Below are 12,396 nucleotides of genomic sequence, written 5' to 3'. Positions count from 1 at the left end.
TGGGCAACTAACACAAAAAAAACAGAGCTTTTCTAACTACTGAGCATTACCATTTGCCCTCATGAATGATATATGAACTAAAAGATGAAAGTAGAGCTGGGCAATATGGATGAAATCAAATGTCACAATGTTTTTGACCAAATACATTGATGTTGATATTGCAGCGGTATTGTAGGGTTGACAATTGGCGCTTTCACAAAATATTAACACAATGAGAGTTTTGATAAATAATACCCAATAATGTGGATACAATGGCTAAGTGGGTAAAGGCAAATAATAACATAGCTAGTAAGTCTGGTATGTTCAGAAAATGACATCACTTTGCTGTAATACAGCCTTTAAAACCAGGAAAAGACAACACTTGTGTCACGATATTACGATATCCAAAATGTAAGCCCATATCTTGCCTAATATATCGATGTCAATATAATATCGATATACTACCCAGTCCTAAATGAAAGGAAAGAAAAGAAAGAAATACGCAATTACTATACCATCTCACTGACCTTCCTTCAGCGACATTTCCTCCCACTGCTCCATGTTGACATTTCTGAGGCTGTTCTTTACATACATCTCTCAACCTTTTCCCTCGCTTCAGCCTCTGGCCCTGCCACCCCGGACTCGGTCGAAAACGTCACCCAGCATCTGTCCCCCGAGTCCAGCCGGAAAGCCTACTGGAGGACGTGGGACGGCAGCACCGGCACACAGCACATGCCCCAATCCCCCAACGTCTTTTCAGAGCACTCCACTGGAAGCAACATGTCCCCGGGCGGCCTGGGCCACCTCAAGTCCCCTGCACCTGGACGCACCAGGAGCGTGTCTGATTCCTCTGCTCCTCGGAGAGGTGATTACAAACACTCTTGCCGTTCCCAGATGGAACTCAAACAAAAATATCCAAATGCCTTGTGCTGTACGTCAGGTGAGATTTAATACAGAAGCACAATTTAGATGTTAAATGACAACGTAGAAACCATTAAATGAAAGTGGGGGGGGGGAATGCAATGACGACTTGTACAAGACGCTCTTGTACAATCCTCTACCCCCTTTCCTCTAATCTTCGTTCGTTCTCGTCTAGACTCTGTGACAAAAACATCCACCCCTTCCTTCAGTAAGAATGGTAAGGCAGCAGGTCCGCAGGGGGCGCCGTGGGAGACACTGGTGGTGTTCGCCATCAACTTGAAACAGCTCACCGTCCAAATGAACATGAGCAACGTCATGGGAAACAATACGTAAGTGGTCACAGTTTCTGCATCTTTTTATGTAGATACTTTTAATACCCATTACTATGTGGAAAATGCTAAGTTAGATGAGAAGATCAATACAAATCTCAGACAATAGAGTGGTATCAATCTTCTCATCTAACTCTTGGCACGAAAGTGAATGAGAGTAGTTTCCAAAATATCAAACTATCCCTTCAAGGGTCACATAATTAACAGTAAAAAATCGTGCTAATAGAGTGCTGCAGGAATCGGTCCTAAAACCTGGAATGCGTTTTTGCACTTCCGTATGCTGTCTGGAAGTCAATGGGTTTTTTGAATGTTTTTTTTTTTTTGGTGAGATGCCTGAAATAAGGACTGTGGTTAACACAAGCTTAAGAGATTTTTTCACGTTTTGTTCTGCGACATAAAATACGTCGATTAAATACCCCCACTCGTGACTTTTGAAGCTTTTACGTGTCTTTAAAAAAAAAAAAAAAAAGAGGCGGTTGCTAACAAGTGGCTAAATGAGACTACAGAGGCTGTCGGGGACATAAAACGTCACCGTCAGATTAGTGGTGGTGACGTTGAAGTCATGCGACCGTGGTGTAGTGTGTTTCTGTCCTAACGTTCACTTTTTACTTCAAGCGATTGCATTTACGCTTCTAAAATCATCAAAGTGCTGTTCATTTCAAAAGGTGTAATTTTGCAACAAAGCTCATTTTCTGCAATAATCAAACACCCATCAGTAGCCTTTCCAAGTCCAATGTAAAAATCTCATTGGCCTTTTGCGGCTGTGGCTCATGTGGTAAGAGCGGTCGCCTACCGATCGGAGGGTTGGCGGTTCGATCCCTGGCCCTGCAGTTTAATGTCGAAGTGTCTTTGGGCAAGACACTGAAGCCCTAATTGCTCCCAATGCTGCGCCAACGGAGTGTGAAAGTTTGTAAATGTTTATTTGATGTGCAGGTGGCACCTTGTATACAGTCCATTTACGTTTACATTTTTGTCGAGGGAACCAGGGCAATGCTAACTTCTAGGTCAGGGGTGTCAAACATACAGCCCGTGGGCCAGAACCAGCCCGCCAAAGGGTCCAATCAAGCCCACCGGATGATTTTGAATTGTGGAAATTGCAATGAAGTAATTGATTCCAATTCCAAATGTACCACTTTAATCTCAGAGAATATCCGAGTTCTTTTTCTTTAAATCTTTAGAAATTCTGATTATTTTCCTCGGAATATTACCCCTCTCTCTCGGGTCCGTAACATAATTTTTCTTCCCACAATGGCCTAAGAACGCTGTCGTAGCAGAAGCAACTTGCGTTTGCCAACGTCAAGCTGACAAGAAACTCTCTGGCAGATAAAGTTTTGGATTTTTCTGGAGTGGTTTACTGGTCTGGCCCATTTGAGATCAAATTAGGTGTATGTGGCCTATGAACTTAAATGAGTTTGACAACCCCTGTTCTAGGTTGTCCGACAAAAATGCATCATCCCTGCGGCACTCTATAGATTTTATGATGGTATTTTAGGATAAGAAATACCCCTACTTTATGAACTTTTTTTATTTATTCCTAATGTTTTGTACACAAATATAATAGATGATGCCATAGACGCAATATTTATACATAAACAGACATCAGTATTTCCACCCTCAGGGCTTGTATAGATAAATCCTCTGTGTTGCTTAAAACTGGCCTCAAACTTAAATGTGAAAGTAATTCTAGCAAATGAGTGCATCAGGGATTCATGTCAGCCATGAAAGCTGCGAGTGACAAAACAATCACTATATTTAGTGAATGTGACTCCTGTTGTCTGTATCCTGTTGGGCAAAGATTTCCCAATCACGTTATCTAATGCTGTCTGGAACACACTGCTTTAATGAGAAAGAACCAATAGAGAAGTAAAGGTGAAGAATGCAAATTTAAGATAAGAATGTTATTGACTAAGCTGGACATTGTCAGCATTGTTTATTAGAGTAATCAGCTGCTACACGTACACTGGTGCAGAAATATGTCTCTCTGGCGTCTCCTTGCTGCAAATTGCACTTGTATCTCCTGCTACACAGTCTCTTATGCTCTTATACTCTCTTATACTACTCTTAGGAGCTCTATTCAAGTCATACACTGTTGTATTTCACCGGTCACCAGGATATGCGGGCGTTACAACTTTCATCTCTCCAGTTAAGGCAGAACTGCAGAAAATCCTGAATCATTGACAAACGCAACACACTTATAACTAAGGCAGTACTGTTTTATGAGCTCTGCGTCATCATAACGGAAAACAAAATATCTTCTTCTCTGGAAATGTGTGGGCTCTCTGAGCCAAACATACGTCTTCTGCCTCTTACTCACCAAGTCCGAGTACTGAGGCCTCTCTCGCTAGTTTAAATTATTTAGGTCTTAAGCATATTCTTCTGTCAAAAAAATGTATTGTATTCTTCATGTGCGTAGAAAGAAATGTGTCTACAAGAAAAGCACACAAAGCTTAGACATTAGCAAATTGCCTAATAATTACATACTGTACACGTGTATGTTTAACATGTTGAAATAATGACTAGCTAAAGTACATGATGACATGTTTGTCTAAAAACCTGACATGTGGACTTGTCAATCAGATTTAGTCCGCAGGTTTTGCAGGTCTTTGCCTATTCAGTTACCTGTGTTTAGTCCTGGACAAGATCTCATCATGAGAGCCCTTCATGTTTCATAGAGAGCACTTCTACATCATTCAGCAGCGTTTCAGGGAGCGCTCACAGTTGTGTTTGTCCCAACAGCTGGACGACCAGCGGGCTGAAGAGTCAGGGCCGACTGTCTGTAGGCAGCAACCGGGACCGAGAGATCAGCATGTCTGTCGGCCTCGGACGCTCCAAGCTCGACTCCAAGGGCGGGGTGGTGGGTGGCAATATAGACGTGAACACCCTGGAGATGGTCTGTAAGTAAACAAAGCATCGACTTTTCCGACACCTGGTGTTTTTCTGCGACTCGTTAGCAGCTCTTGTTTACAGCAGACTGTAAACTGGATATGGATCTAGTCTAGTGCCCGAGTGCTCACACAACACTGGGAGCTGTGCCGTGATTAAATACAGACTTAAAACCACACATCACGTTATACTATCACTATCATTTATTTTATATATTGCATTTGGTGTTTAAATAAGCTAATAAACAACATATTTACATGTTAAATACAAAAATATCTTCAGACCTGTGTATGTGAGTATTCCTGGTACTATATTTCTCTAATATAACATCTCTTCCTAACTGGACGCGATGCGTTTCAGCGAACATCAGATGGTTTCAGTTTTTCCCAATGAAGATACTTGTTTGAAAAACCGCTCGCCCTGGCTCTATTTCTGCACACTTGCTCCACCTCCAACCTATTTTCATTGGTCAAAAACAACGCTGGACGTCCTTGACGTTTCCCGTTTTCCCTCCAGTCAAAGGTTGAGCAGCACATCTTATATGATCCACAACTGAGGAAACTATTCTTACTTAAGAAAGTTCTGTTATTCTGAATAAACTCGCTGTAGGTTAGGAAGAGGTGTGACACTGTTCAATGACACATTTTTATGTAGCAGATGGATACACATGGTTTTCTGGGATGCAAAATCTTTTTGAAAATGAAAATATTTGTAAGAATAAGAGTTGCTCTTGATACTCAAGTAAATCTTTTTTTGTTTTGTCTTAATTTGACACGTACAACTCATGTAAAAACTCATGAGTGAATAGTTTTGCTATTTTCTGGATACTGGGTCCTGGTGCTAAGAGTATTAGCTAGTTTCTTTTTTTCCTCTCATGGCGAGGTCACTGTATAAGTGGTCACTTAACACTGCAGTGCTAACCAGTTACTCTTTGTTTTCTAGCCCACATCTCCGAACACCCCAACCAGCAGCCCAGCCATAAGATCCAGATCACCATGGGGTCAACAGAAGCGCGTGTGGACTACATGGGCTCCAGCATCCTGATGGGAGTTTTCAGCAATGCTGACCTGCAGCTGCAGGACGAATGGAAAGTCAACCTGTGCACCGTCGACACCAACCTATCAGAGAAAAGGTGTGAAATGACCTGAAATGTCAGCAGAGGCTTAATACCTCTAGTTCTTGAAATATAGCCCCCTTGATGGAATGCCATTTTTCTCTATTCTCCATGGGCAATTTCAACACCAGTCTTGCTTCTTCCTCCGTCCTGTTTGGTTCATGTCGCCTGGTACAACTAATACCTCCTGGATTTAGATAGACACAAATCTCTGCATTAAGAGCATTTGAGGACGCAGATTTCAGTTCTTGAGACCTTTATTCTGGGTTTTCCTAATTACTTGGCAAGCCAGTGTAACAAAATGATGACACAGATCTCTCATTCCAGATGCAGTGGTGTTTAATCTACACTATAACCATCTGCTCTGTGCCTTGCTTTACTGTTTTCTACAATCTGAACAGTCTTAATCGTATATCTTCCTGTTTCTCACCTTTTCCCTCTCCATCTTTTGTCTGTCTGTCCTTCCAGTGAAATCTTCGTCCATGGAGACTTGCAGTGGGACATTTTCCAGGTGATCATTTCACGCTCCACCACGCCAGACCTCATCAAGATCGGCATGAAGCTGCAGGAGTTTTTCACTCAGCAGTTTGACACCAGCAAGCGAGCCCTCTCCACCTGGGGGCCTGGTCCCTACCTGCCCCCCAAAACCCCTGTCATCAACGCTGAGAAAGGATCTGCAGAGCTTTGTAAGCTTGCCTTTTTTTTTTCCTATACTGCCGGGAGAAATATTTAATGCAGACTGTGGCATAATAAGGTATGCACAGCGAGTGTCTTAGGCAGTCGTGCTGGTAATAGGAAGTGAACTGATTTGTAACTCTAATACGTTTAATTTGCATCCCACTTTTTCAAACCGTCGAAAAGGTAGTTCAGCAACTGAATGTAATCAAACGTGATGATTAAAAATAAAAGAGGCACAAACAGCATACATTTAAAAAAGAAGAAAAAAAGAGTGGAGCCTATAAAAGGATAAAAACAACATAATACACAATCCTGTTAGCCCCAGCAGCATGCCTCATGTTCAGCCCCCCCCCTCCACCCTCCTCGCTTCTCATTTTGTGTCGCCTAACCGTCTTTGTCACACAGACATGGATGCAGCCCATCATCGCCACTGGCCCGGGGTGCTGAAGGTAATCGCTGGCTGCCACATCTCCCTCTTCCAGATGCCTCTGCCTGAGGACGCGGTGCAGCTGGGCGGTTCAATGAGCCTCCATGGCAATCACATGACGCTGGCCTGCTTCCACGGGCCCAACTTCCGCTCCAAGTCGTGGGCTTTATTCCACCTGGAAGAGCCCAACATCGCCTTCTGGACCGAGGCACAGAAGATCTGGGAAGACGGTGAGGCAAAATGTTTATTGTATAAATAGTATTGAAAAAGTATTACCTAATAAAAATAACTGGGCACTAGGTTTGGCCCCTGTAATCCCTTTTTGAACGGACTTCATGTTTCTGTCACATTCAGGCTCCAAAGATGATTCTACCTACATTGTTCAGACACTGGATTTCCATCTTGGTCATAACACTATGGTGACCAAACCCTGCGGTGCGCTCGAAAGTCCAATGGCCACCATAACCAAAATAACCCGCCGGCGGCATGAAAACCCCCCACATGGAGTCGCGACAGTCAAAGAATGGTTCAACTATGTCACTGCCATGAGGAACGAAGGTAACCTTTTTTCTTTTTTCTTTTTTTTAATCCATGTAAACCATTTATTTTGTATCCTGATGTCATGACACATAGACATGCATGATCCAACTTTGTCTTTTCCCATCTGGTGTTTGTTTTTGTCGTTTACCAGCAATTTACTGGTGAAATAAGTCATTGTTATAAGTTATTGTTACTACATTTTTAATAAATCATTTAATTTTGACCATATGGCTTCAGCAATAAACAAGCCGTTCTTAAATGTCGCCGACTGTCATTTTGTGCTCCTTTGTTTCATTTTTAAATATATACATATATATTTTTTTCAAATCTTTTTAAAAGTATCGGTTCAGGCACCGTTTAGGCACCGGCACCGTTTTAAAAGTATCGTTTTAGCACCGCTATCGGAAAAAACCCAAACGATACCCAACCCTACTTCAGACAGCTCTGACTAAAAGAAGACGGACACAGCGTTTGTGTTTTTTGCCAGAGAGCTACATTCTGTCTGCCTTTCCTTGCAGCTGCTGCCTGTTATCTTAAAAGTAAAATAGGTGCAGATAGTATTGAACGAAGCAGAGAAGTGTGAACATAACCGTGAAGAGTTTTTTTTTCTCTTGTTTCAGAGTTGAACTTGCTCAGGAACGTGGAAGCCAACAACCAAGAGAGCGGAGCGGCTGCCAAAAGCTCAAGTCTGCTGAGCAGCTTCCGCAGCTCCTCCAGCTACAACCACGAAACTGAGACGATCTTTGCTCTTCCCAGAATGCAACTGGACTTTAAGTCCATCCATGTACAAGATCCTGATGAACCTACTCTAACAGGTAGGGACTGGAGCCTGCAAAGTAATGTAACAGTACATAAAGGCAACATACAATCTGTTGGGAGTCTTTTCTCTGACTGCTTTCAGGGTCAGACTATCTTTTTTATCACGTTAGTCAACAAATATTGTGTTAACTGTTGCCTTTAACTAACATGACCTCAGCACAATCACATAGACTTTGCTGCACAGTAATATTTCAGTTTGCAAAAGCAATGCGGTTTCAGTCCAAAATCAGTTATCGAGCATTTGTAACACTCACACTTCCCCTGAGAAAACAGTGTACCAAATCCATATCATATACTAATGGTATAGCTGCATACGTGTCGCTGAAATGTATTTAAAAACAAACTTTGTTCCATGGACGATGTCATTTTTCCACCATAGTTTATCAGGCTTGCCAATGCTCAATTATTCAATTTGTTTCTATTTGTTCCAGAAGCCAACAGCAAGCCCAAAGTGGAGTGCAGCGTTGTGACAGAATTCACAGACCACATCTGTGTCACCATGGACGCCGAGCTCATCATGTTTCTTCATGACCTGGTGTCTGCCTACCTGAAGGAGAAGGAGAAAGGTTTCTGGTTTACTAAATCACCTTTCATTCATCCATTCATTCCTTAACCCTTTCAGGCATTGGGTAAAATAAAACAATGTTTTGTCATTTTTACTGTCCACGCTCATTCACGAGTCATCTACAACAGGTATAGCAATGAAAGTGTTTTTATTTGAGAGTGAAAATAACCTGCAAAGTGACTCATCAAACCGTCCAAGGAGAAATAACAATATGAACCACATCTGTGTGCCTCTGTACCTTTGAAGCTGTTTGTATGCTGTTGGAGACTCATTTTGGGAAAAAGCAGCATGAAATGCAGGCAGCTGAGTGTTATTTCCACACACAGCGGGAGGTCAGAGTGCCCAATGCAGGCAGCCTTTTAATGGGTCTCCCATTGTCACAAAGGGACAAATTAGCACTCTTTATGCCGGCAACCTCGCATTCTTCATGACAATTACAATAATGCCAGGACTTTGTTGTGTAGATTCTGCAAATGAATAGAAGACAAAAGAGGCGACCACTGAAGACTCTCATCAGCGTTCGATCCATCCTGATTAATTGAAGTGTAGATTTTAACGACCTAAGCTCGCGGCGTGCGCAGGGTTAGGGCGTGTCCAAATCCACTTTTGCTAGTTTGACGGCAGAAAAAAGGAAAAAAGGGTCAGTGCGCCGGGCGCATGGTTCAAAAGGGTTGTACTTTCTGTCTTCATTAATTCATAGGTGTGTTTTGGGCGTAACATGCAATAAACCAATCGGAGTGTCATCTCCCATTCCCTTTAAAAATCAGGCGCGTTTGTACCTTGGCGCATTGCTATTATGATGGCGCATTTGCACCGTAATATTTTTATTTGTAATCTTTTGCATGTTTGTGTGCTGCTGCGCTTTCCTGTGTGTGTGTGTGTGTGTGTGTGTGTAACAAGCATAGTGTGTGTACGCTGTGCATAAGCCTAGGCTCATTTTACTAATGCTCTGTTAAAATAACAATGAAATGCTGCGCTATTGACTTTAGACCAGGTTTTTGTTGGTCAATGGCGCGATCACTTCCCACTGCCTCAAGATAGCAATACGCCAAGAATTCACCTGAACACACCTCCCTGTAAGACCAGCACGCCCATGGGCGCACAGATGGGTGCAGGTGCATTTGCTGTTTAAACGACGCGGGCGCTGGACGGGTAATTGACAACTGCGTCGGTCTGCGTTGCGCCAGGTGCAAGATAGGGCCCTAGATCTATACTATCAAGGTGCCGACCTTGCTTTCAGGGATATGAATACATGTTTATTGTGTTCCACTTCTGGATGTTGTTGAAGAATGTTTTTGCAACGTTAAAAGGAAAACTTCCCCGTGTGTCCTCAGCCCTTTTTGCCCCGCGGATGTTCGCGGCTCGGCCAGGCCAGAAGAGCCCCACACCCCTGCATGATGAAAGCTCCACAGACAAGGACAAGGATGATGGCATCAACTACACCACGGTGGACTGGAGGGAGTTCATGTGCAACACCTGGCACTTGGAGCCGACCCTCAGGTCAGTTCTGCTCCACTGCACCACAGACATTTGGAGTGTTTTGTTTTTGATTCGTTGACAGACGCGCACCCTTTCTTGTGAGTCAAATTGAGTTACAATGCTCATTCGTGAATAATGCTCATTCGAGAGAGGACACAATAGGCGTCATTCTTTGTTTCCAAGCCAGATTTCTACTGTGACGCACGCACCAACCTTGAGAATCAAAATATCCAAGGCTGTCATGCATCACTATATAAGACTATTAGAAATACAAGCCACACAAATGATCTTAGCAACGCATCAATTTTACAAGCTCATAGATATTGTTTATAACAGCGTCCCCTCCAAAGTAACTAGTAGTGAAGTAAAAACTACAATATTTCTCCCTGAGACATGTTGGAGTAGAAGTATAAAGAAGCAGAAAATGGAAATACTCAAGTAAAGTAACTCAAAATGGTACTTAAGTACAGTGCTTTAGTAATTGTACCAAGTTACATTCTGCAAGTGTTAGTGAGGGCATTTGGACTGAAATAAGTTGTAAAGAACAAGTTGGTTTCCGTAGTTTGAAACTAAATAATTCTCCAATACTTGGCATATACTGCCTGAAATGCATTTAGCATTGACTAAACTAAACATATCCTCGTTCTTTAGGCTTATCTCCTGGACAGGACGTAAGATTGACCCAGTGGGTGTGGACTACATCTTGCAAAAACTGGGCTTCCACCACGCCCGGACTACAATTCCCAAGTGGCTGCAGAGGGGCGTGATGGACCCATTGGACAAGGTGCTGTCAGTGCTTATCAAGAAGCTGGGCACCGCCCTGCAGGACGAGAAGGACAAGAAAGGCAGGGACAAAGAGGAACACTGAGGAACACTCGTACCACTGTAATGAAAGCTGTGCATACCTTCTATGCAGGTCACAAACACTGGATTAATGTATTACAACGGCCACTACTGTTTTGTCACACATTTGTCAAATGTACCCATTTTACCTGCTACAGCCTGTGAATTTCAGCATAGTTGTTTACTGTGGTGCATGCCACTTACGGCTCTGACTGAAGCGTTTTGCACCAATGTTGTTTTATGTACATTTTGAACAAAGTAGCAAATGTTAGAATTATTTGACTGCTTTTATGGTACAAAAAAAAAAAAAAAACTTGCCTCTTTTACCTGTTGTAAATGACCTTACTGAAATCGCTTGAAAGTTCATTTTAAGGCTTACCAATATTTCATGAGAAATTATTTCTTATACCATTGCCTTTTCTTTGTTTCCCATGGAACACATGGTAGATATGCTTTATGTATTTTATAGTGTAGCTTTAAGATATTTAAGAACAGTTCAGTGACAGTGTTTTTGATTTTTTTTTTTGATGTGAACAAATAAATACTGAGAGGTTACGGCACATCATCCACTCAGTTATGAGGATAACATGAACTTGTAATTATAATTTGAACCAAGATCACTATTTATGGGTATGTGGAATGCAAAGTCTATAACATGTATTAGCTTGGTGTGTCAAGCTTATTTTTGTCCTTTTTTTTTAAATCCATACAGCAGAACCAGTGTATATAATACAATTTCTTAAATATGTTGATTTCCTAACTTAATAAAACTATTGCCATTCAATTTTAGATGACGCTCAGGTCTTTTATTCAGTGGGTTAATACCAAACTCATACTTTTAAAAGGTATTTTTTTAAATCTTTAGAAATTATTTAAAATTTCTGTTAAAGGTGCATTCCACTGTTTTTACGTACAAAGGTCAGTTTCCACGTCATGAATTATATTCAGCATCTCAAAACAGTTGTGTATTATCTTTCTAAAGTCTGAATGTCTGATGTTCATCAGGGTCTCCTTGGCTTGGGCTTAAAATGTATAACCGAAAGCCAGCGTTATAAACTGGGATGACGTTTGTAAGATGTGGCCATTTACCAGGCAGTGAATGCTAAACTTATTTATTTCAGGTTTATTTAACAGGGACAATGCACACTAATAATACATATGAAAATGTAAAATGTGCCAGAATTAGCCAAAGGGCTATTTTACATCTGCTGTCCCTGGACAAATCGTACAATGTCACATCTTATTGGTTCATTCTCTTTTTTTCTTCTGTCTGCCTTTTGTGAGGCTCCCGACTTTATGCAAGAGCAATACTAAATCACTAGCCTGGCTCCGCCCTCCTACGTACTTCCGTTCAATTTTCATTTTCCCTCAGTACTACGTCTGGGTTTGTGGTATATTCTTGGGTTTTCTCCAGTCAAAAAAGTACCGGTCCAATCAGCGAACAGAGGGAGAGGCTGTGGAGTGCTTTTTTAACTTTAAACATACAGAACAAAGAAACACAAATTGAACAGGAAGAAGAACCCTCTCCCACCGCCCACCCTCTGCGGTCTCGAGGAAAACAAAACAAACAAACAAATGGAAATCACACCTTGCCTAATCACTCTCCTCTAGTTCTTGAGGCGCTGAGGTCATTAGGTCTATTTGTGCTGCTGCGTTTTTCCATAGATTGATAGTCAATGATCTGGCTTTGTAAATCCTTGCTGTAGAGAGCTCAAGCATAACTATTTCCAGAAAATACGCCAACCACTGTTTTATACAAAGTGAATGAGGGGGGAGCCAGCGTTGAGCTATCATTTTCTTGGTTGCAGTTGAGCCGGCT

At 42.0% G+C, this 12,396-nt stretch overlaps 1 protein-coding gene across 1 annotated transcript in view; it reads left to right on the top strand.

Moving 5' to 3' along the window:
* The window catches only part of kiaa1109 (KIAA1109 ortholog), an 88,883-nt gene extending 77,517 nt beyond the window's left edge, over positions 1-11,366 (top strand). The window contains 11 exon segments of the mRNA XM_078277048.1: positions 599-844; positions 1,076-1,229; positions 3,966-4,123; positions 5,055-5,244; positions 5,695-5,912; positions 6,310-6,561; positions 6,686-6,889; positions 7,492-7,686; positions 8,122-8,256; positions 9,590-9,755; positions 10,386-11,366. Coding sequence (XP_078133174.1) covers positions 599-844; positions 1,076-1,229; positions 3,966-4,123; positions 5,055-5,244; positions 5,695-5,912; positions 6,310-6,561; positions 6,686-6,889; positions 7,492-7,686; positions 8,122-8,256; positions 9,590-9,755; positions 10,386-10,602 — 2,135 coding nt within the window. The 3' untranslated portion in view covers positions 10,603-11,366.
* The last annotated feature ends 1,030 nt before the right edge of the window (positions 11,367-12,396 follow it).

This window comes from Sander vitreus, chromosome 20 (genome assembly GCF_031162955.1).
Source record: "Sander vitreus isolate 19-12246 chromosome 20, sanVit1, whole genome shotgun sequence".
Lineage (NCBI taxonomy): Eukaryota > Metazoa > Chordata > Actinopteri > Perciformes > Percidae > Sander > Sander vitreus.
This window is presented reverse-complemented; position numbering and strand designations above follow the sequence as displayed.